We start from the raw sequence: 25056 nt of genomic DNA on the forward strand, positions 1-25056 counted from the left end.
TCGATAAAACAAACCTGGTAAATTCTGAGCCAACATGCAGAAACGGGTTATTAAAAGATGAATGATTTAGATCGCCGGACCGCCGGTGGGTGTTGTGAGGAACTGAGGAAGGGAGCCGGGAGGGAGGGGTTTGGTTTGAGCGTTGAGGCTGCAAATCCGGTTACTTCAGAGATACAGTCATCGTTCGCTATGTCCAGAGCCCATTTGATCAAATCTCTTCATAAAAGATGATGTCGCGGCCTCGTCGACCCGTCTGGTCCCGCACGACGGGCACATAACGGCGAAGGTAAGGGGATGGGGAGGGGATTGATCGCCTGGAATTGTTTTTCCGTTCGGCGGGCCTGAGACAACTGTTCTTTCAGCTCATCCCACAGTAATCTGCACCTCGTCCATTCTCCGAGAAGTCCCAATAGTCTCGGTGTTCGATCTCTCACGAATGAGTGATCAACACTTGGATCCTGTGGGTCTGGGGATAACGCTCAATAAGACTAAGAGTAAGAGGGCACTAACTCATACTCATAGGGAGGGGAGGTGGAGGTGCTGGATGAGGTGTATTGATGAAAGGAATCGGGAGGAGTGAGTGTGTGGTGTGTATTGGTAAAATGAATGGTGGGGAGAGTTTGACTGGGTGAGGTGTTAGAAGGAATAGAAACGGAATGAGATGTATTTAAGGAATGGGGACGTGTGAGGCTGCATGACCATGACATGTCAATGGAGAAGAATGTGGTTACATGAGGGGAATGTGGATGGATGAGGTGTCAATAGAGGGGGATGTGGCTGGATGAGGTGTCAATAGAGGGGGATGTGGCTGGGTGAGATGTCAATAGAGGGGGATGTGGCTGGATGAGGTGTCAATAGAGGGGGATGTGGCTGGGTGAGCTGTCAATAGAGGGGGATGTGGATGGGTGAGATGTCAATAGAGGAGAATGTGGCTGGATGAGGTGTCAATAGAGGGGGATGTGGCTGGGTGAGATGTCAATAGAGGGGGATGTGGCTGGGTGAGATGTCAATAGAGGGGGATGTGGATGGATGAGGTGTCAATAGAGGGGGATGTGGATGGATGAGGTGTCAATAGAGGGGGATGTGGCTGGATGAGGTGTCAATAGAGGGGATGTGGATGGGTGAAATGTCAATAGAGCGGAATGTGGCTAGATGAGGTGTCGATAGAGGGGGATGTGGCTGGATGAGGTGTCAATAGAGGGGGATGTGGCTGGATGAGGTGTCAATAGAGGGGGATGTGGCTGGGTGAGCTGTCAATAGAGGGGGATGTGGCTGGATGAAGTGTCAATAGAGGGGGATGTGGCTGGGTGAGATGTCAATAGAGGAGAATGTGGCTGGATGAGGTGTCAATAGAGGGGGATGTGGCTGGGTGAGCTGTCAATAGAGGGGGATGTGGCTGGATGAGGTGTCAATAGAGGGGGATGTGGTTGGGTGAGCTGTCAATAGAGGGGGATGTGGATGGGTGAGATGTCAATAGAGGAGAATGTGGCTGGGTGAGCTGTCAATAGAGGGGGATGTGGGTGGGTGAGCTGTCAATAGAGGGGGATGTGGGTGGGTGAGATGTCAATAGGGGGGATGTGGGTGGGTGAGATGTCAATAGAGGGGGTTGTGGCTGGATGAGGTGTCAATAGAGGGGGATGTGGATGGGTGAGCTGTCAATAGAGGGGGATGTGGCTGGATGAGGTGTCGATGGAGAAGAATGTGGGTGGGTGAGATGTCAATGGAGGGGGATGTGGCTGGATGAGATGTCAATAGAGGGGGATTTGGCTGGATGAGGTGTCAATGGAGAAGAATGTGGGTGGGTGAGATGTCAATAGAGGGGGATGTGGCTGGGTGAGATGTCAATAGAGGGGGATGTGGCTGGATGAGGTGTCAATAGAGGGGGATGTGGCTGGATGAGGTGTCAATGGAGAAGAATGTGGGTGGGTGAGATGTCAATAGAGGGGGATGTGGCTGGATGAGGTGTCAATAGAGGAGGATGTGGATGGGTGAGCTGTCAATAGAGGGGGATGTGGCTGGATGAGGTGTCAATAGAGGGGGATGTGGGTGGGTGAGATGTCAATAGAGGGGGATGTGGCTGGATGAGGTGTCAATAGAGGGGGATGTGGCTGGATGAGGTGTCAATAGAGGGGGATGTGGGTGGGTGAGATGTCAATAGAGGGGGATGTGGCTGGATGAGGTGTCAATAGAGGGGGATGTGGCTGGATGAGGTGTCAATAGAGGGGATGTGGCTGGATGAGATGTCAATAGAGGGGGATGTGGCTGGATGAGGTGTCAATAGAGGGGGATGTGGCTGGATGAGATGTCAATAGAGGGGGATGTGGCTGGATGAGATGTCAATAGAGGGGGATGTGGGTGGGTGAGATGTCAATAGAGGGGGATGTGGCTGGATGAGGTGTCAATAGAGGGGGATGTGGCTGGATGAGGTGTCAATAGAGGGGGATGTGGATGGGTGAGCTGTCAATAGAGGGGGATGTGGCTGGATGAGGTGTCAATAGAGGGGATGTGGCTGGATGAGGTGTCAATAGAGGGGATGTGGCTGGATGAGATGTCAATAGAGGGGGATGTGGCTGGATGAGGTGTCAATAGAGGGGGATGTGGCTGGATGAGATGTCAATAGAGGGGGATGTGGCTGGATGAGATGTCAATAGAGGGGGATGTGGCTGGATGAGGTGTCAATAGAGGGGGATGTGGCTGGATGAGGTGACAATAGAGGGGAATGTGGCTGGGTGAGATGTCAATAGAGGGGGATGTGGCTGGATGAGGTGTCAATAGAGGGGGATGTGGCTGGATGAGGTGACTGGAGAAGAATGTGGGTGGGTGAGATGTCAATAGAGGGGGATGTGGCTGGATGAGCTGTCAATAGAGGGGGATGTGGCTGGATGAGGTGTCAATAGAGGGGGATGTGGCTGGATGAGGTGTCAATAGAGGGGGATGTGGATGGGTGAGCTGTCAATAGAGGGGGATGTGGCTGGATGAGGTGTCAATAGAGGGGATGTGGCTGGATGAGATGTCAATAGAGGGGGATGTGGCTGGATGAGGTGACAATAGAGGGGAATGTGGCTGGGTGAGATGTCAATAGAGGGGGATGTGGCTGGATGAGGTGTCAATGGAGAAGAATGTGGATGGGTGAGATGTCAATAGAGGGGGATGTGGCTGGATGAGGTGTCAATGGAGAAGAATGTGGATGGGTGAGATGTCAATAGAGGGGGATGTGGCTGGATGAGGTGTCAATAGAGGGGGATGTGGCTGGATGAGGTGTCAATAGAGGGGGATGTGGATGGGTGAGCTGTCAATAGAGGAGGATGTGGGTGGGTGAGATATCAATAGAGGGGGATGTGGGTGGGTGAGATGTCAATAGAGGGGGATGTGGCTGGATGAGATGTCAATGGAGAAGAATGTGGGTGGGTGAGATGTCAATAGAGGGGGATGTGGCTGGATGAGGTGTCAATAGAGGGGGATGTGGATGGGTGAGCTGTCAATAGAGGGGGATGTGGCTGGATGAGGTGTCAATAGAGGGGATGTGGCTGGATGAGATGTCAATAGAGGGGGATGTGGCTGGATGAGATGTCAATAGAGGGGGATGTGGCTGGATGAGATGTCAATAGAGGGGGATGTGGCTGGATGAGATGTCAATAGAGGGGGATGTGGCTGGATGAGATGTCAATAGAGGGGGATGTGGCTGGATGAGATGTCAATAGAGGGGGATGTGGCTGGATGAGGTGTCAATAGAGGTGGATGTGGCTGGATGAGATGTCAATAGAGAGGGATGTGGCTGGATGAGGTGTCAATAAAATCGGAATGTGGCTGGATGAGGTGTCAATAGAGGGGAATGTGGCTGGGTGAGATGTCAATGGAGAAGAATGTGACTGGATGAGGTGTCAATAGAGGGGGATGTGGCTGGATGAGGTGTCGATAGAGGGGGATGTGGCTGGATGATATGTCGATAGAGGGGGATGTGGCTGGATGATATGTCGATAGAGGGGGATGTGGCTGGATGAGGTGTCAATAGAGGGGGATGTGGTTGGATGAGGTGTCAATAGAGGGGGATGTGGTTGGATGAGGTGTCGACAGAGGGGGATGTGGTTGGATGAGGTGTCGACAGAGGGGGATGTGGTTGGATGAGGTGTCGACAGAGGGGGATGTGGTTGGATGAGGTGTCGATAGAGGGGGATGTGGTTGGATGAGGTGTCGATAGAGGGGGATGTGGTTGGATGAGGTGTCGATAGAGGGGGATGTGGCTGGAAGAGGTGTCGATAGAGGGGGATGTGGCTGGATGAGGTGTCGATAGAGGGGGATGTGGCTGGGTGAGATGTCGATAGAGTGGGATGTGGCTGGATGAGATGTCAATAGAGGGGGATGTGGCTGGATGAGGTGTCAATAGAGGGGAATGTGGCTGGGTGAGATGTCAATGGAGAAGAATGTGGCTGGATGAGGTGACAATAGAGGGGGATGTGGCTGGATGAGGTGACAATAGAGGGGAATGTGGCTGGGTGAGATGTCAATGGAGAAGAATGTGGCTGGATGAGGTGTCAATAGAGGGGAATGTGGCTGGATGAGGTGACAATAGAGAGGAATGTGGCTGGGTGAGGTGTCGATGGAGAAGAATGTGGCTGGGTGAGGTGTCGATGGAGAAGAATGTGGCTGGGTGAGGTGTCGATGGAGAAGAATGTGGCTGGATGAGGTGTCGATGGAGAAGAATGTGGCTGGGTGAGGTGTCGATGGAGAAGAATGTGGCTGGATGAGGTGTCAAGAGGAATCTGGCTGGGTGAGGTGACAATGAAGAAGAATGTGGCTGGATGAGGTGTCAATAGAGGGGAATGTGGCTGGATGAGATGTCAATGGAGAAGAATGTGGCTGGATGAGGTGTCAATAGAGGGGAATGTGGCTGGGTGAGGTGTCAATGGAGAAGAATGTGGCTGGATGAGGTGTCGATGGAGAAGAATGTGGCTGGGTGAGGTATCGATGGAGAAGAATGTGGCTGGATGAGGTGTCGATGGAGAAGAATGTGGCTGGATGAGGTGTCGATGGAGAAGAATGTGGTTGGGTGAGGTGTCAAGAGGAATATGGCTGGATGAGGTGTCAAGAGGAATGTAACTGGATGAGGATGTGTGCGCAGAGGGTAAGATGCATTTGGGTTTGCGGTTCATGGAAATTTTAATATCCCAATAAGATCTTTCAGGAAAGACCATGTTTGCTAGATCTAAAACCACACCCTGCCGTGTGTGTTGTGTGTGAGGTTGTGTATGTGTATGTGTTTGTGTGTATGTGTTTGTGTGTGTGAGGTTGTGTATGTGTTTGTGTTTGTGTGTGTATGTGTATGTGTTTGTGTGTGTGAGGTTGTGTATGTGTATGTGTTTGTGTGTGTGTGAGGTTGTGTATGTGTATGTGTTTGTGTTTGTGTGTGTGTGTGAGGTTGTGTATGTGTTTGTGTGTGTGAGGTTGTGTATGTGTTTGTGTGTGTGAGGTTGTGTATGTGTTTGTGTGTGTGTGTGTGAGGTTTTGTGTGTGTGTGTGTGTGTGGTTGTGTATGTGTGTGTGTGTGTGAGGTTGTGTATGTGTATGGGTGTGTGTGTGTGAGGTTGTGTATGTGTATGGGTGTGTGTGTGAAGTTGTGTTTGTGTATGTGAAGTTGTGTGTGTGTGTGTGTGTGTGTGTGTGTGTGTGTGTGTGTGTGTGTGTGTGTGTGTGTGTGTGTGTGTGTGTGTGTGTGTGTGTGTGTGTGTGTGTGTGTGTGTGTGTGTGTGTGTGTGGTTGTGTTCGTGTGTGTGTGAGGTTGTGCATGTGTTCGTGTGTGTGTGCATGTGTTCGTGTGTGTGTGTACGTATGTCTCTCGTGCTTTCGACTTGAACGTGATGGTTCCTTATCAATAGATCGTTTTCCTTTCTCAGTAATTGTGAAACCACTGAGGAAATGTTCTTCCCCGTCTTGTTTTCCTTACCGTAGGTTTTCGCTTCTTTTGGTTCATTTTTCGTGATTTGAGCACGAGGAGACGCAGGTGTTCATGGCCTTGCCCTTGTTACCCAGGTAACGACGCTTTCACGGCATTGTCTAACTGCCGAAGGATCAACAAGGTGCCGGTATAGTTCGACCATCCTGAACCTTGTTTGTGTGTTTTAATGTTGGATACCCGGTACTTGTAGACCCTTATTTCTATTGGTGCTCATTTTTCTATTGGTGCTGATAACATCCGGTGAATTGAACCAAACTTTTCTGTCATACGACATATAATTACGTTCTTTCATTCACTTGTACTTTCTTTTGTTTGGTTTGCTGGTCGCATTGAATGGGTCTGAGGTGTTTCTGTTGTTGTATTGTCAATGCCAATGTGAAGGGTCCATGTTTAAGTACCTTTTTTGTTTGTAACTAAAATCTTTGTTTTTTGATGTCTTCAGTAATTCATGGCAAACTTTCTTGCCATATTTTTCTCCCGCGCCGATCTCTCCATCGCACCCCGCCCCGTTGTCTCCATCGCACCCCGCCCCGTTGTCTCCCCCACACGCCGCCCCGTTGTCTCCCCCACACGCCGCCCTGTTGTCTCCATCGCACCCCGCTCCATTGTCTCCATCGCACCCCGCTCCATTGTCTCCATCGCACCCCGCCCCATTGTCTCCATCGCACCCCGCTCCATTGTCTCCATCGCACCCCGCCCCATTGTCTCCATCGCACCCCGCTCCATTGTCTCCATTGCACCCCGCCCCGTTGTCTCCATCGCACCCGCCCCGTTGTCTCCCCCACACGCCGCCCCGCTGTCTCCCCCACACGCCGCCCCGTTGTCTCCATCGCACCCCGCCCCGTTGTCTCCCCCACACCCCGCCCCGTTGTCTCCCCCACACGCCGCCTTGTTGTCTCCATCGCACCCCGCTCCATTGTCTCCATCGCACCCCGCCCCGTTGTCTCCATCGCACCCCGCCCCGTTGTCTCCATCGCACCCCGCCCCGTTGTCTCCATCGCACCCTGCCCCGTTGTCTCCCCCACACCCCGCCCCGTTGTCTCCCCCACACGCCGCCTTGTTGTCTCCATCGCACCCCGCTCCATTGTCTCCATCGCACCCCGCCCCGTTGTCTCCATCGCACCCCGCCCCGTTGTCTCCATCGCACCCCGCCCCGTTGTCTCCATCGCACCCCGCCCCGTTGTCTCCATCGCACCCCGCTCCATTGTCTCCATCGCACCCCGCCCCGTTGTCTCCATCGCACCCCGCCCCGTTGTCTCCATCGCACCCCGCTCCATTGTCTCCATCGCACCCCGCCCCGTTGTCTCCATCGCACCCCGCCCCGTTGTCTCCATCGCACCCCTTCCCGTTGTCTCCATCGCACCCCGCTCCATTGTCTCCATCGCACTCCGCCCCGTTGTCTCCATCGCACCCCGCCCCGTTGTCTCCATCGCACCCCGCTCCATTGTCTCCATCGCACCCCGCCCCGTTGTCTCCATCGCACCCCGCCCCGTTGTCTCCATTGCACCCCGCCCCGTTGTCTCCATCGCACCCCGCTCCATTGTCTCCATCGCACCCCGCCCCGTTGTCTCCATCGCACCCCGCCCCGTTGTCTCCATCGCACCCCGCTCCATTGTCTCCATCGCACCCCGCCCCGTTGTCTCCATCGCACCCCGCCCCGTTGTCTCCATCGCACCCCGCCCCGTTGTCTCCATCGCACCCCGCCCCGTTGTCTCCATCGCACCCCGCCCCGTTGTCTCCATCGCACCCCGCCCCGTTGTCTCCCCCACACCCCGCCCCGTTGTCTCCCCCACACGCCGCCTTGTTGTCTCCATCGCACCCCGCTCCATTGTCTCCATCGCACCCCGCCCCGTTGTCTCCATCGCACCCGCCCCGTTGTCTCCATCGCACCCCGCCCCGTTGTCTCCATCGCACCCCGCCCCGTTGTCTCCATCGCACCCCGCCCCGTTGTCTCCATCGCACCCCGCCCCGTTGTCTCCATCGCACCCCGCCCCGTTGTCTCCATCGCACCCCGCTCCATTGTCTCCATCGCACCCCGCTCCATTGTCTCCATCGCACCCCGCTCCATTGTCTCCATCGCACCCCGCCCCATTGTCTCCATCGCACCCCGCCCCGTTGTCTCCATCGCACCCCGCCCCGTTGTCTCCATCGCACCCCACCCCGTTGTCTCCATCGCACCCCGCCCCATTGTCTCCATCGCACCCCACCCCGTTGTCTCCATCGCACCCCGCCCCGTTGTCTCCATCGCACCCCACCCCGTTGTCTCCATCGCACCCCGCCCCATTGTCTCCATCGCACCCCGCCCCATTGTCTCCATCGCACCCCGCCCCGTTGTCGTCTCCTTGTCTCTCTTTCTTCTATTTATCTTTCCTTGCAAACAAGTCTCGGGATGGGTCGTCATTTTGCCTGCCCCTCGTTCTCCCTCGTTATTCTCTTCCTGCGCGCGTTGTCTTATGTTTGGACGTCGAAATGGACAACGTAACTTGGGCACGTTTGATGTGAAGTAGTTTTCCCTTTTTCGTGATATTGAAACGAGACTTCAAAACAGAACTCGAAAGTAATGACTAAATAATTAATCCTTTTCTTTTCACTGTGAAATGAATGGTGAGTAATTGTGGTTGGAAAAAAATGTGCAAACATGTCACCTGCTTTATAAACGGTCATTCTTTCTACCTGTGATGTCTGCAACATTGCACTGGACACACCTTTTGGGGTTGTTGTTTTTAACCTCGACAAATAAACGTAATTACCGGTACCCATTTGATGTGTGTAAGCCACGTGATGTCCCTTTTGTTTTCATCCTGTAAGTGATCGCCGAATTGTTTGGATTATTGATGCACTTAGTGCCCTGTCTCGTGACACAGTTTCCCAGTGATTGGTGGACGTTACAGAAATCAAACGAACCAATTACCGGCCATTACCTGTGTAAAAGATGCTGTCGCGGCCTCGTTGCCCGTCCGGCCAGATGACGACGGTAACAGGAGGATCGACGGGAAGAAGAGCTCAGTGGGGATTGTTCACCAGGAATTGTTTTTCCTTTCGTTGGGTCTGAGACGACTGTTCTTTCAGCTCATCCCACAATCGTCTGCACCTCGTCCTTTCTCCAACAGATCCCAATAATCTTGGAGCTTGATCTCTCACGGATGAATGATCAGCACTTGGTTCCCGTGGAAGAGGGGGGTGGGGGTGGGGGTACCGCTCCGTAAGTGGGCACCAAGTCTTGGGTATGAGTATGGCTGGATGAGGTGTTGATGGAAAGGATAAATGGAGTGTGGGGAGGTGAAGCTGGATGAGGGGAGTTTAATATAAAGGTAGGGTGCGCGAGTAGAGGGTAGGGTGTTCGTGGGAATTTTAATACCCAATATGTGTGGACCCCAATATGATCTCTTTTAGGAAAGACGATGTTTGCTCGATCTAAAACCACACCCAGCCGTGTGTGTGTGTGTGTGTGTGTGTGTGTGTGTGTGTGTGTGTGTGTGTGTGTGTGTGTGTGTGTGTGTGTGTGTGTGTGTGTGTGTGTGTGTGTGTGTGTGTGTGTGTGTGTGTGTGTGTGTGTGTGTGTGTGTGCGCGTGCGCGTACACCTATACGTATGTCTCTCGTGCTTTCGACCTGAACGTGATGGTTCCTTATCAATAGATCGTTTTCCTTTCTCAGTAATTGTGAAACCACTGAGGAAATGTTCTTCCCCGTCTTGTTTTCCTTACCGTAGGTTTTCGCTTCTTTTGGTTCATTTTTCGTGATTTAAGCACGAGGAGACGCAGGTGTTCATGGCCTTGCCCTTGTTACCCAGGTAACGACGCTTTCACGGCATTGTCCAACTGTCGAGGGACCAACAAGGTGCCGGTATAGTTCGACCATCCTGAACCTTGTGTGTTTTAATGTTGGATATCCAGTACTTGTAGACCCTTATTTCTATTGGTGCTCATTTAATGTCAACATTTGGTGAATTGAACCAAACTTTTCTGTCATACGACATTTTTGTTTTTTGATGTCTTCAGTAATTCATCGCAAACTTTCTTGCCATATTTTTCTCCCACGCCGATGTCTCCATCACACCTCGCCCCATTGTCTCCATCGCACCTCGCCCCATTGTCTCCATCACACCCCACCCCATTGTCTCCATCGCACCTCGCCCCATTGTCTCCATCACACCCCGCCCCATTGTCTCCATCACACCCCACCCCGTTGTCTCCATCACACCCCACCCCATTGTCTCCATCACACCCCACCCCATTGTCTCCATCACACCCCACCCCGTTGTCTCCATCACACCCCGCCCCATTGTCTCCATCACACCCCACCCCATTGTCTCCATCACAACTCACCCCGTTGTCTCCATTACACCTCGCCCCGTTGTCTCCATCACACCTCGCCCCGTTGTCTCCATCACACCTCGCCCCGTTGTCTCCATCACACCTCGCCCCGTTGTCTCCATCACACCCCGCCCCGTTGTGTTCATCACACCCCGCCCCGTTGTCTCCATCACACCCCGCCCCGTTGTCTCCATCACACCCCGCCCCGTTGTCTCCATCACACCCCGTCCCGTTGTCTCCATCACACCTCGCCCCGTTGTCTCCCACCCAACCCACCCACCCCATCCCGGTTTCTCCCACCCACCCCCCCCCACCCACCCCCATCCCGGTGTCTCCCACCCACTCCATCCCGGTGTCTCCCACCCACTCCATCCCGGTGTCTCCCACCCACCCCATCCCGGTGTCTCCCACCCACCCCATCCCGGTGTCTCCCACCCACCCCATCCCGGTGTCTCCCACCCACCCCATCCCGGTGTCTCCCACCCACCACATCCCGGTGTCTCTCACCCACCCCATCCCGGTGTCTCCCACCCACCCCATCCCGGTGTCTCCCACCCACCACATCCCGGTGTCTCTCACCCACCCCATCCCGGTGTCTCCCACCCACCACATCCCGGTGTCTCTCACCCACCCCATCCCGGTGTCTCCCACCCACCCCATCCCGGTGTCTCCCACCCACCACATCCCGGTGTCTCTCACCCACCCCATCCCGGTGTCTCCCACCCACCACATCCCGGTGTCTCCCACCCACCCCATCCCGGTGTCTCCCACCCACCCCGCCTGCTGTCTCGTTGTCTCTTTTTCTCTCATTTATATTTCCTCACAAACAAGTCCAGGAAAGGGTTGTCATCTTGCCCACACCTCAATCTCCCTCGATACCTCACTCTCCTCAATCTCCCTGGGCACAGCATCTTATGATTGGATATTGCAAACGTTGTTTGGGTAATGGGCATGGTTGATGACAAATATTTTGTCACTTGTTTTAATATGAAATCTACATTGTAAAAGGAGCCATATTCGTTTGTCGTGCTATAACCTGAGAATGAATCTTGACGGATTTCAATGAAACCAACGACAGTGGATTCAGGGAACGCACAGGAAGGTTTGTGATGCAAAAAAAAAAAAACCCCAAAAACACCCCCCCCCCAAAAAATAAGGAAGTTTTGTGTATTGGCACAAGTGGCAAAACTGCAAACGCCAACTTGCGACTTGTGACCCTCACTCTCTTTCTCTTTCTCTCCCTCCCCCCACTCTCTCTATCCTCCAGCGAAGCGATTGTATAGCTTGGCCAGTATCTATACACCGCCTAATTCCGGTGTATCCATTCACAACTTCTGAAGTTCTTCATCCGAAGTGAAGTTCAGATGAAGTGAAATAAAGGTGTGTAAAAGAAATGTGGAAGCATTTCACTTGCTTTATAAACGGTCATTTTTTCTACCAGTGATGTCTGCAACATTGCACTGAACACACCTTTTGGGTTTTTTGTTTTTTGTACCTCAATGAATACTGTTGACTCAGCCTGTCATCCTTCCGAGGTCGGCTAATTGAGTACCAGTTCACTGGTAATTCCCTGTTTGTCGTTGAAGGCGGCAAAAAGGGTTGGCGTCAGGAAGGGCATCCGGCCGTAAAACATTGCTTCAAAAAGGGGACCAAAAAACAACAACTACCACGGTCCCCGAAAAGGCCAACCCCCGCTTTGCGGGGAAAAATGGCCTCTAAACGGTGGTTTAATGAATATATTTTAATTACCGGTACAAATTTGATGTTTGTAAACCATGTGATGTCCCTTTTGTTTTCATCCTGCAAGTGATTGGTGAATTAGCCTGGTGTTGGCCTAGCGGTTAGGGTGCCGGCTTGGGATCCTAGGATCCTGGGTTCGAATCCCGGTCGATCGCTGAATTAACACCAGGGGGTTTGACTCAGCCTGTCATCCTTCCGAGGTCGGCAAATTGAGTACCTGCTTGCTGGGATGAATGATCACGGTGTGTACCCCGATTTAGAATAGGTGCACCGTATCCCTGCGCATCGTAAGAGCGTGACCAAGGGTTGGCCTCAGGAAGGGCATCCGGCCATAAAAATATTGCCTTAAACAGGGAACCATGATTGTCATGGGGCCCGCAAGGCTAACCCCCGCTCTAGCGGGGAAAAATGGCCTTAAAAAAAAAAACGATCATTCATTCATTCATTCAAGTGATTGGTGAATTATTTAGATTAATGATGCACTTAGTGCCCTGTCTGGTGACATAATTTCCCAGTGGTTGGTGGACGTTACGAAAATAAGCAGATCCATTACTGGCCATTATCCTTCCTTCCATTTCATTGGGGGATTTCACGAATTGCACTTTTGATTTGTTGAGTAAAATAGCGATTCGTCTTGATGTAACTTCTGACGTTACCTTGCAGTCGATTTAGATGTGATCCATTTGTTTACGTCAATGCAGTCTGACGCACAACCACCTCATGGTACAGGGTGATTTTTATTTTATTTTATTCTAAAACTCCAAATAATTCCCATACACTAAAAACTATACAAGTTTGGAACCTAATATTTTGCGTAAATGTAGCCTAATGTTACAGAAAGACGTGACGTGATCCACACAATTGATTACCTGAAATGAAGTGCTGAAAGTGTCCACCACCATGTTGCAGGCAAAATTCATTCTTCGCGGTATTCTTGGGGAATATTGCCGATTGTGTCACTGATTTATTGCTTTTAATTCACCGAGTGCGTGGATTTGTAGCTTACATTATACAGTCGTGGCCAAATATATTGGCACCCTTGCACTTTTTTCAAATAACTCACAATTTTCTGTAAAAATAAGTTGAAATTGACGAAAGTATTTGGTCTCCACAAGTCTTTAATTCACTGTTAATATTACAGAACCTTTGCTTTTTATTCAGACCTTAATATATCTTTTAAATAAGAAAATAAAAAGAAATGGCATTGACAAAATTATTGACACCCGACACTTAATATTTGGTAGCACAGCCTTTGGACAAAATAACTGCAGTCAAGCGCTTCCTATAGCCATGAATGAGCTTCCTACACCTCTCTACTGGCAGTTTGACCCACTCTTCTTGTGCAAACTGCTCCAGTTCTCCCAGATTTGAAGGTTGCCTTCTCCCAACTGCTGTTTTCAGATCTCCCTACTGGTGTTCAATTGGATTTAGATCTGGACTCATTGCTGGCCACTTCAGAACAGTTCATTCAGCATTTTGTTTTGAACCATTCCTGGGTGCTTTTTGACGTGTTTGGGGTCATTGTCCTGCTGCAAGACCCATGACCTTCGACGGAGACCCAGCTTTCTGACACTGGGTTCAACATTGTGCTCCAAAATGCCTTGGTAATCTCCTAATTTCATGATACCATGCACACATTCAAGGCACCCAGTGCCAGAGGAAGCACAGCAACCCCAAACATCACTGAACCTCCTCCGTGTTTGACTGTATGGAAGGTGTTCTTTTCTTTGAAGGCTTCATTTTGTTTTCTGTAAACATAGAGATGATGTGCTTTCCCAAAAATATCTAATTTGGTCAACTGTCAACAGGACATTCTCCCAGAAGGATTTTCACTTGTTCAGGTGTGTTTTTGCAAACTCTGGTTGGGCTTTCTTATGTCTCTGTCTCAGCAGTGCGGTCCTCCTGGGTCTCCTACCATAAAACACCCTTTCATTGAGTTGGTGACGGATGGTGCGAGTTGAAACTGTCATACTTTGTGTCTGAAAGGCAACTTGAATCTGTTTGGCAGTTGATTCAAACAATCCTTCGATGCAATCTTCAATCAAGTTTTCTCTTACGGCCATGTCCAGGGAGGTTGGCTACAGTGCCACGGGCCTTAGACTTCCTGATAACATTGCGTATGGTGGACACAGGAACATCAAGGTCTCTGGAGATGGACTTGTAGCCTTGAGATTGTCCATGCTTGGCTACAATCTTGTCTGACCACCTCAGACATTTCTCTGGTTTTCTTTATTTTTTCCATGCTCATTGCGGTGCACACAGTGACACAAAACAGCAGAATGACTCCTATTCTTGATTCAAACTAGTTGAATGAATGATTTTTATATTGCAGGCACCTGCTACTCACCACAGGTGAGTTAAATTCCAAAGTAAAGGAGAATCACAATCACTTGCTTGAAATCTAATTATTTCTAACAACTTCTAAAAGGTGCCAATAATATTGTCCGGACCATTTTGGGATTTCTGTGTGGAATAGGCTAAGATTTGGGAATTTTTTCAGATTTTTGTGTTTTGTACCACTGCAAACCCAAAAAAACATGTGGATACTGTTACATATTTATGTGAATGTATGTGAATTACTATTCAGGTCTTTGCTTATCAATGTGTAGTCGATTAAAGGTTGTGGTGATTAAAGGGTCAGGAGCCCTTCTGAGAAAAAGGAGACCGGAAACGGAAGAAGAAAAGACACGAGGTCCTGGAGAAGCGACGATTCTTCTTCTTCCTCGCCGAGCTCGGACGCGAGCGGTATCGCTATTGAGCAACGTAACAGAATCGGCGTTTAAAAGCCCGTCTGGCGAGAGGAGTTACCGGGACGTGTAACTACCCTTTGACACGTCAAGTCACCGAGGGTTCGTGCACGGAACCAAGCAGCCGGCACAGTTCGCCTCACCGTCTACAAGGCCACGTACGGGTCGCACCTTGGGCCGCGCGCGCTGGGCAAGCCGTGTGTTGCTTTGCCTGCTTTGCTTTACCTGCTTTGCTTGGCCAGGAGGTGTGCGCTGCAGCCGTTGTTCCCGGTACGGGACGTGCCCGGTGAAAGCACGTCGGGAAGGGTCCGTTCAACCGCCCACGTGCGGAGATCGAACTACAGGAGTACGGAGACATTGAGAGAGACATTGACCATGGAGGGAGTCGGGAGTGGGGCTCACGTGAGGAATGTATAAGATGGCCATCTTAGAGTTATTATAGATGAGTTTACATCTTTGTACTATTGGTTGTTGATTGCTCGGGGAATATATCATTGATTATTCCGGATCCTTGGTGTGGGGTTTCTTATTGATTGGAATTCATATGGATTGCGGTACAAAAGCGCATAAATACTAGATCTTTCTGGCGGAGTTCCTCTCACGGTCCGGGGGTCACCGAGACCAGGTAGTCACCGGGAGGACCACGTAACAATACCAAAAGATTTTTTATTTTCAGCAATGTTCTGGAAGAAATGGTGCATTATTTGAAAAAAGTGCAAGGGTGCCTATATTTTTGGCCACGACTGTATCCTTCAAATATCCCCACAAAAAGAAATCTAGCGACGTCATATCTGGGGATTGAGGCGGCCATAATGACATGGTCACTACACGGTCACCAAAGAGTCGCTTGGTTCATTGATGCTGTCTCGCGAAGTGTGACTCGTGGCACCATCTTGCTGAAACCATCCTCGGTCGAATTTGTCTTCTGTAAGATGCCCAAGAAACACGTGGATTATGTTGATGTAACGTTCTGAGTTTGCTGTTTCTGAGAAAATTTGGCCAGTAATTCTTTGCCAACTTGCAGCACACGAAACAACAATTTCGCGGAATACAATGTCCTTTCATGGATTGCATAAGGTTATTCACTTGGCCATAAACGAGTGTTTTGTGAATTTACAGGCCCAGAAAGGTGAAATCATGCTTAGTCTGTAAAAACATAACATCCAAAACATTTTCTTGCCATCCTCTATCTGGTTCCAGTAACTGATGCACTGCATTAATTTTGTAGGGATAAAGTTTGAGAGTCTTGACCGCCTTCCTTGCACTGGAATATGAACAGTGAGCTTGTTGTGCGAAACATCTGAGATTTATTTGGGCTTGCTTTGGTTCATGTCTGTCCGCCTTGTCGGTTTATGATCGAGGAACAATTTATTTAAATCCAATCCTGTATTTTGAACACTAATCGGAACGTGAATAGGAAGACCAGTTTCTCGTTTTACCATACTTTGGCTCTGAATTTGGCCTGATCGCGCATGTGCAGAGAGCAGTGAGATGATATCTATATATATATATATATATATATATATATATATATATATATATATATATATACAGTGAAACCTTGACTTACGAGTGCACCAACTTACGAGTTTTCCGAGATACGAGCCGTCGCTTGGTCGATTTTTTGCTTTGTGATGCGAGCCGAGATCTGAGTTACGAGCGAGCGAGCTTGGATATAAAACACGTAATCGTCGAAAAACATGAGCGAGGTGTGCGTGTTGTCGACTTGGCGAGGCAGTACGATCGTAGTACTTCTACGATATGTACGATTTTGAAGCAGGAGTCGATAAAGGCTATAACGCCAGCCAAGGGCGTTAAGATTATTTCAAAGCTCCGGACCTCTGTCCATGAAGAGATGGAGAAGTTGTTGTTTGTGTGGTTGACGGAGAAGCAGCTCGCAGGAGATACCGTGACCGAGAGCATCAGTACTGAACTGTAATTTTACTGTCCGTAATCCCAGTCGTAATTTAACTTTTGTTTTTGTTTAAAAAATTTTTGGCTAATGTGCAAAATAAAGAGATACTTCTGGAAAACGTAGAGAAGTTTAACACAGTACTGTCCATGAATTGAGTTCGATATCAGTTTACATCACTTTCATGGATCAATTTATTTGTTTTGAAATGTCAAATGTGGTTGTTGTTTCTTTTAAAGGTCACATTAACAAAATCTAGAATAATTTCAACATAATTCCAATGAATTTTTGGTTCGAAGACATCTTGAAAAGTATTCACCCCCACAAAAAAAATATTCCATATTAAATGCCAAGTCTGTGTGTATATATATATATATATATATATATATATATATATATATATATATATATATATATATATATATATATATATACTGTATATATATACATATATATATATATATATATATATATATATATATATATATATACATATATATATATATATATACATATATATAATGTACTGTTACATAGGTGGTGTAATAGACGCTGGATAAAATGGTGGTAAAACTTGATTAATTTTATGTATACGGTGTTGGTCCCTGGTGTTGGGCTAGCGGCTAAGGTGCCAGCTTAGGATCCAAGGATCCTGGGTTCGAATCCCGGTCGATCGCTGAATTAACGCCAGGGGGGTTGACTCAGCCTGTCATCCTTCCGAGATCGGCAAATTGAGTACCAGTACACTGGTAATTCCCTGTTTATCGTAAAAAGGCGACAAACAGGGTTGGCGGCAGGAAGGGCATCCGGCCGTAAAACATTGCTTCAAAAAGGGGACCAAAAAACAACAACAACCACGGTCCCCGAAAAGGCCAACCCCCGCTTTGCGGGGAAAAATGGCCTCTAAACGGTGGGTTTTTTTTTTGTTTGTTTTTTTTAATACGCATTTAAACTTATACAGAAGAACTTTAAACCTGGATACCATGGACAAGATGGATACAGAAGGCAACTCTCAGGAGAGTAAACTGGAAATTTGGAAGGAGGGTTAACAAGTCCAGAAAAATGATGTATATGAGACGGCTTCAGTAGCGCTAAACTTATGGATTATTTTAAACAATCTTAACAATCATTTTATTAAAATTGAAGTATTAATATCCTTGATTATCCATTTTATTAAAATTGAAGCAGGGCAAAAATAGAGCACAACTAGAAAGAGCAATCACAGATTGCAGACCCTCGCGAGGATGTCTTTTCAGTGGTTTTGAAGGCTTTTGTGTTAAAACAAATATGGCGCCGAACTATGTGACCGATGACATCATTTTTTTTTTTCTCCACCAATTTATCCCTAGATGATGCGCAAGAAATTTCATCTTGACCGGATGAAGTTTTGTACTTGTCGAATTATGACGTCATACTGGAGGCACCTATGACATCATGAACATATTTTATTCCACATGGAGAGTTCTTTACAATGAGCCATGTCTCAATTATTTTTCTATACAGCTCTTTCGCAGATATAGAGGTGCAAAGTTTCGGTTTTTCCAAGATGGCGCCATACCACGTGACCTATGACGTCATAATTATCATTTAAAAATTATACAGGTGGAGTTGCACCGATGGTGAAAATTTCCTTTCAATCGGACCAACGGTTGCAGAGAAAATCACATTTACTCTGTGCAGACGAATAAACAAACGGACTCGAATGCAATACCCTCTCCTCGGGCAAGGGTAAAACAAGGAAGGGAATAAACGAACAGGAAAGGAAGAGGGTGAGAAAAGGAAGAAACGGTGAAACAAGCAAGTAAGAGTGTTGGGTTAATGGTGGTAATAAAGATCGTAGGTCAGGATGGGGGTGCATTGCCTATTGCCTATACGAGGTGGCGGTGCATTGCCTATTTTTGAAGCCTTGGAGGGAAGAGTGGAAAAGAATGGCCTCTGGAAGGTGGTTCCATAGATGGGAGATATGAGGCACAAAGTAGTTGAGATGTGCAGTCAGCCTGGATTTTGGAAGTTTAACCAGAAAGGAGTTGCTTGAAGAATGCCTGCATCCTGGAGTTGCTTGGGTCGGAGGACAGAGAGCAGAGGGAGCAATATTGGAGAAGAGGCTATCACAAAACAGACTATAGACCTGCCTGTGATGTGAAAGCAACAGACCTTGCTTGTTATTTGGCCTTGTCTTGGGAGATTACAATAATGTGAGCCTTATGTTCCATAGAATCTAGGAGAGACAGATGTGATTCTGGGGTGTCAGCCCATAGGGGAGAACAGTATTTCATTGAGCTAAGGACAAAGGCCTTATAGATGGTGAGTACATCTTATTTTCCATGGAAAGACTTTGATGAACAGAAGATGCCCAGTCTCCGGCTGGCTTTGGAGGCCACCTTCGTGTCGTTGGTCCATGACAGGTCATGGCTGATGGTGAAGTCTAGAAGTTCAAACGCCAACCTTTTCTCGTGGCTGACCATGGGAATGTATAGGTGGGTTAGTTAGATGATCCTTCTGATGTGACAGGGTGAAATGGTGAGATTTTCCAGGATTGAAGAACACGCTTCATTTATCAGACAAGCATCTAATCAATTGTAGTACAGCAGGGAGTGACACAGATACAGTCTGGCAAGATGAGATGCAGCTACGGTCTGACAAGACGAGATGCAGCTATGGTCTGGTGAGAGGACATTCAGCTACGGTCTCGTGAGAGGAGATTCAGCTACGGTCTGGCGAGAGGAGATTCAGCTGTGGTCTGGCGAGAGGAGATGCAGCTACAGTCTGCCAAGATGCCAGACTTATTTTATTTATATATATATATATGTTTTTGTAAACAGTGTCTAGGCTCCTGCAAGAGCTAAAACTGCGTCGAATGCCTGAGATATGTCCAAGGAGATAATCTTAACCTCTTTATTGAGATTTAGGGCCCCCATCTATTGCTGATAGAGGAGTAGCAACATGTCCAGAGACTTGAACCGGATAAAATCTAAATTGATGGTCAGATATCAAGCTGTTTAAAAACAAAGAATTGCTGTCAGCAGCAATGATGGATTCCATGACCCTTCTTGTAATTGGAAGTTGTCTCCCTGGTCTGTAGTTCTTCAGATCTGTTTCCATCGTTTTGAAGAATGGGAGTGATTTTTGCTGATTTTCAGGCATATGGGAGGCAGGCTGAAGAGAGCAGTTTTGAGAAGTGAGATAAACAAATCCTGATCTGAGAATGTGGGCATTAATGCCTTCTGGGCCCGTTTCCAAAGAAGAATCGAAGTCGGACAGAACTTTTTTCTACCTTGGGTGTGAAAGCCAGAGTCAAAAAACGTTGGCCAAGAGGAGGAAAAATTGAGAGTGTGTGATGGGTTGGGGTACATAATATTTGGTGTGAAGAAAGGTGCCCTGCTCCTGAGCTTCCGTGTGAGAGATTCCATTGATTTGCCACGGCCTCTTTGAGTAGCCGGTAGTTCATTGGAGTTCCAACCCAAGCTGGAGAGGCATATACTCGATTGTTGTGTTGCAGACAACCCCTTTGTATTCTGAGTGGTTTAGAAGTGTCAAGAAACAACTTTTCCCACCTGAGAATCCCAGGGCAGCATCCAAACTTGAATTCCGTCTGAGAAATGTGATTAGCCTGAAGCGGATGACAGTTATGATGCCAATGATAGGGGTTCATGACAGTTTTGCTTGAGAAATAGTGAGCACATTGTTCATAAGTCTCCATAATGAAAAGGAGTATCGTTACCCGATTGTAGATATTGAGTGGTGAGGAATTTGTCCGACATAAGAGTGCTCATTTCGAAGAATAAGGTTCATATGGTTCTCCAGAGGCTGACTGGTCATTTATGTGTATTTGGAACAAGTTGGCGAAATGTGTGTGCAGAACGTATCACTGTTAACTTTGACCTCGTGATTTATTGTGCACTGTCACCGATGAGTCACCAATAGATGAAACGGGCATGGGAGAGGTTGAATGATTGTGCAACCTTGGAATTGCTTGCATCAATACAGCAAGGGATCAACTCGGGTTAAGTAGGAAATGGTAAGTTGAGGTCCGAGACTCCTCTTTATGGCTCGTCGGCCAATTTTACGGGTCAATCCCAAAAGTTGTATCACCGCACCGACACGATCTACAAAGTACAATTCCCTCCCGCAAAGTACAATGTGACCGATTCCAGTTGTTGCAGTAAATATTCAATCTCGCATTCCCTAAAACACCTTAATCACATTCCATATTGCTGATTTACTGAATTGCCGGAATCTCGACTTATTGGTGGAAGTGAAACGGTTCCGTTTCCAATTTCTTTGTACTCGATTGTCATTGATTACAGAGGGAAATGATTACAGATTAATGGGAGCAATGTTTCAATTCCAGTGTAATGTTCAAAAGGACAGTTTATTCGTTTTATTGAAATACCATATGGCTGTTTACGTAGTATGGTGTAGAGACCAGGCAGAATCAATCGATTTTAAGCAAAAGTTTTGAAACTACCTTGTTTTTCCCTTTGTTCCACCTTCAGGCGATGAGCTTAATGAGACGGAAACTGCTGCTGTGGATTTGCTGCATGGTTTTGGGAAATGGCATTGCATTCCTTACTGTGCAGATATCACGCTCCACGTCTGCCTTCTCTCGGCACAATCAACGTGTCCCTGTTGTTCCCAAGAAACCGTTCTGGTTGACCAGCTCCATGCCGACCGCTTATTGGAATCGAGAGCAGTGGCGCCTTGATCGGTTTTACAACCCGGTCTTTGCCAACCACAGCTTCCTTGGTGGAAACTACACGGCACCTGACGTCGCGGCTTGTCAAATCAACGTGCGTGCTGAGACTGAGATAACAGAATTCCACAAGCTCCCATCCCACTTCCGAGACTTCGTGCTCTACCAGAATTGTCGTCACTTCCCGCAGGTACTCGATGCACCTGGAAAGTGCTCCACTGAACCCGACGGGCCTTTTCTCCTGTTTGCCATCAAATCCTCCATGGGTCATTTTGACCGGCGGCAAGCCATCAGGGAATCCTGGGGGCAGGAAGGAGTGCAAAGAAACCACTCCGTTCGATTGGTCTTTCTGCTCGGCCGTACAAAACCTGAAGACCATCAACCTGACCTACAGGAATTGTTGGAGCTGGAAAGCCATCGCCATGGTGACCTGCTTCAATGGGACTTTCGTGACACCTTTTTCAACCTGACCCTTAAGGAATTGCTATTTCTGGATTGGCTGGAGTCACATTGCCCTCATGTGCGCTTCCTCTTCAAAGGTGATGATGATGTGTTTGTGAACACAAACCTTGCTCTTGCCTACCTGGCTAACCTAACGGCTTCACAAGCACAAAACTTGTTCATCGGCGATGTTATTCTGAAAGCGGGGCCTGTACGTGATACACGCGTCAAGTACTACATACCACCGGCGGTCTTTGATGGGGGGTACCCACCATATGCAGGCGGTGGGGGATACATATATTCGGGTGCATTGGCACAACGTATACGTCAAGCCGCACGTCACGTTTTCCTCTTTCCCATCGACGATGTGTTCATGGGGATGTGTTTGGCACATTTAGGCCTGTCTCCGACCAAGCATAGTGGATTCAGGACGTTTGATATCAAAGAAAAGGATCGTAGGAAAGTGTGTGCTTATCGCAACATAATCCTTGTTCATAGCCGACAACCGGGCGAGGTGATCGGCCTTTGGCGTGCACTGCAGAATCCCATGCTCAAATGCTGAGGTAACGATCCTGGCTATCCCAGAGAGTACGATGGCCTGGAATTGGGCGATCCATCCCCCGCTTGACGGACATTTTCCCAGAATCTGACACTATGTGTAATGGCCAAATCTTGTCCGTGGATTCGATGCTGTCCGAGCAGGCGGTAGTCGCGCTCGGCGAGAACGTTCACACGGCCTTGTGACTGACCTCGATGCAGACGCGACAAGACACCCAGTTCACGACTTGCGCTTTTGCTCGGTTTGTATGTATTTTAATGCACCATTCAATATTTAAGATTTTGAAGTAAATTATGTTTATAGTTTGTATTTTTTTTGGCAGCAATGTATTTATTTGGTTTTTGCATCACCTGTCTCAACGATCTGAATGTGTCGTGTCCTTTCTGTCAGATTTCGGGTAAACCTTCGAGCATTTCCGCCCATCACTACGAGGCTCTTTCGCTGCCGTTTGCCCATTTGCTTATGTTTGAATGCCGCATTACCGACGACCGGTCGAATCGATTCGTGCCATCCGTCCGTCTTGTGCATTGCGCAACCTGTTTTGCACAGCGGTCACCGAGGTCAGGATCGTCCGTCGCCTTAAACGCCCCGCAGAGCGTGCCTTGTTCTCCACGAGGGGGTAATAGCAATGGCGACGCTGTCTGCATGTGCCAAGTGTTGCGTGGAATCGTGGAAGGTGTGCCAGAAAGTGCTTTTGCGGTTAAGATTGCCAAATTCAGCATCTTGAGTGCGTGTGCATGCACAAGATTGTCTCGCTTTCATTCCCGACCCGGTATTGCCAGCCTCTATTCAAACGTGATGCTGCATGGTCAAATTGGGGGTCCGTGTCGGATATAGATTTCCATCCCCGTTGGGTCAAGTAGATGTCTCGCTCAGAATAATCATGACGAAAGTTGCGATTTTTCCTCAGGTGAACTTTTGGTTACTATGGAAAAGGGTGGGGCGTGGGAGGACGGGGAATGGTGAGAGGGGTGAGAGGGGTGAGGAGCATTAGGAAGCTTCAGTTCTTGTTTTTTTTTATCTTTTGGTTTTTAGTACATGGCTGTCTTCTCATGAATGATTCATGAATGCATGTGTGGTATTTATCTCTCAAACGCTCATCTTGTGTGCAAATGGTGAAATATATATATTGAAAACTTTGAAATGTGTTTTGTTTTTGTTGTTTTTATTTTTATTTTTTTGTTTTTTTTAAAATACCTGGCATGACGTCCAATATTTGTTGTTGTTGTTGTTGTTGTTATTCAAATCCGTATTCATCCCAATGTCGAAAATGTAAGGAATAATCAGAAGTGCCCACTTCTAACTCAAATAGGTATTGCTGTCAATCCAAATTTATTTGTGCTCAAACGGTGTTTCTTCGACTTCCCCGTTCTGTTCTTCGTCCTCTTCTTCTTATTATTATTCGTCTTAAATTTGCATACTCGACTTGGCACCTTGACCAAATTCCTCAGGGTGGCCTGCGGCATTTTTTTTTCATGCTAATTGTGCCTTTTCATTGTGAGGATGTCGAAAAGTCTGATTATTCCTTAGGATATGTAAAAGTGCTCATCTTTTCATTGAATATGTGAAGGGTAGATTTCAGTCAGCATTAGCTGTTTTGTTTGACAAATAAATAAATAATAATTTTGTCCGAACACGTCGTGCACCTCGAGCCTTCTGGCACGAGCATCGTTTGCTCCCCTCTAAGATCAGGTTCTATTTTTATTCTTCATTTAACGTCTCCACATTTGAATATTCTACCAGTCAGACCGAGAGGCAACTTCGTCCACCTTCGTGGTCCGTATGAATAATGGCTTCGCTGAGTGACTAAATCGTATCGATGTGTGAACTGCTTTGCTTTTAAAAGCCTTTTCCTTCAATTTTTCCTTTTCACTAAATGTAACCAAAACAAAAAACAGAACAAAAGAAACACAAACCAAATTTGGCTTTGGAACGACAGGGATGCAGGTTTATCATGCGGTTGCGGAATTTCCAGTTATAGTTTGTCAGTGAATTGTTTTCTTATTTTGCACGATCAAGTATTAAAGTGTATCCTGTGTGAACCACACAGTGGTTGTGATTTGTTTGTTTCACCACAAACGTTTTGAATGTTTGCTTGGTATGTTCAAAATAGTTTGGACGCAAAACCAAATCTTACTTTCACATCAATGCATTTAAACAGTTTGATATCATGGACTTCCCTTGAATATTACAATAAATGTTGCCACATTTCACCACTTTCAAAGAGGGTTTTGTGCTGCTGTTAATGTCCAACCAAGTTGTGTTGCATGTGCTTAACGTGGAATTATTACCCAAACGCAGGGTGATTGTAAACCTTTAAACTTCTCTCATTGGCTTGCCATGAGCTACCCGCAACTGTTAACTTTTAGCTGCGACGAGCAGCTCTATGAGAGGACCGCGTTGTTGTTCTTGTTGTTGGGGTGCCTTTTTGAATAGCGCATGCGCATACACTCGGACGTGCGTTGGTATGAGGTAAGAACATCGTGGACTAAAATCGCGATTTGTTTGAAGAAACCAGAATAAATTTAGCTGAAAGACAACATGAATGTTTTCATATCAATCTCGTTTCACAGAACTTGACACAAATTAGGTGTAATTATTGAATAGCGCATGTGCATACACTCGGACATGCGTTGGTATGAGGTAAGAACATCGCGGACTAAAATCGCGATTTGTTTGAAGAAACCAGAATAAATT

The 25056-nt window shown here is 47.8% G+C and overlaps 1 protein-coding gene across 15 annotated transcripts; it reads left to right on the forward strand.

Moving 5' to 3' along the window:
* The first annotated feature begins 34 nt into the window (after positions 1 to 34).
* B3GNT2 (UDP-GlcNAc:betaGal beta-1,3-N-acetylglucosaminyltransferase 2) lies at positions 35 to 24572 on the forward strand. 15 transcript variants are annotated; one of them, XM_068128369.2, is made up of 5 exons: positions 97 to 286; positions 5947 to 6074; positions 9664 to 9797; positions 11535 to 11647; positions 21163 to 24572. In XM_068128369.2, the coding sequence occupies exon 5, from the start codon at positions 21166 to 21168 to the stop codon at positions 22360 to 22362; it is 1197 nt and encodes a 398-aa protein (XP_067984470.1). In that variant the 5' UTR covers positions 97 to 286; positions 5947 to 6074; positions 9664 to 9797; positions 11535 to 11647; positions 21163 to 21165; the 3' UTR covers positions 22363 to 24572. The 15 variants fall into 15 exon arrangements, with proteins under 15 accessions (XP_078640946.1, XP_067984470.1, XP_078640944.1 ...); XM_078784818.1 differs by having other exon boundaries at positions 104 to 286; positions 5947 to 6027; XM_068128370.2 differs by having other exon boundaries at positions 105 to 286; positions 5947 to 6080; positions 9664 to 9744.
* The last annotated feature ends 484 nt before the right edge of the window (positions 24573 to 25056 follow it).

Source organism: Myxine glutinosa, chromosome 9 (assembly GCF_964187855.1).
Source record: "Myxine glutinosa chromosome 9, kmMyxGlut1.1, whole genome shotgun sequence".
Lineage (NCBI taxonomy): Eukaryota > Metazoa > Chordata > Myxini > Myxiniformes > Myxinidae > Myxine > Myxine glutinosa.

Bases quoted from the DNA above. Each gene is read 5' to 3' on its own strand.
- B3GNT2 (XM_078784820.1), top strand. From the start codon at position 21,166: ATGAGCTTAATGAGACGGAAACTGCTGCTGTGGATTTGCTGCATGGTT.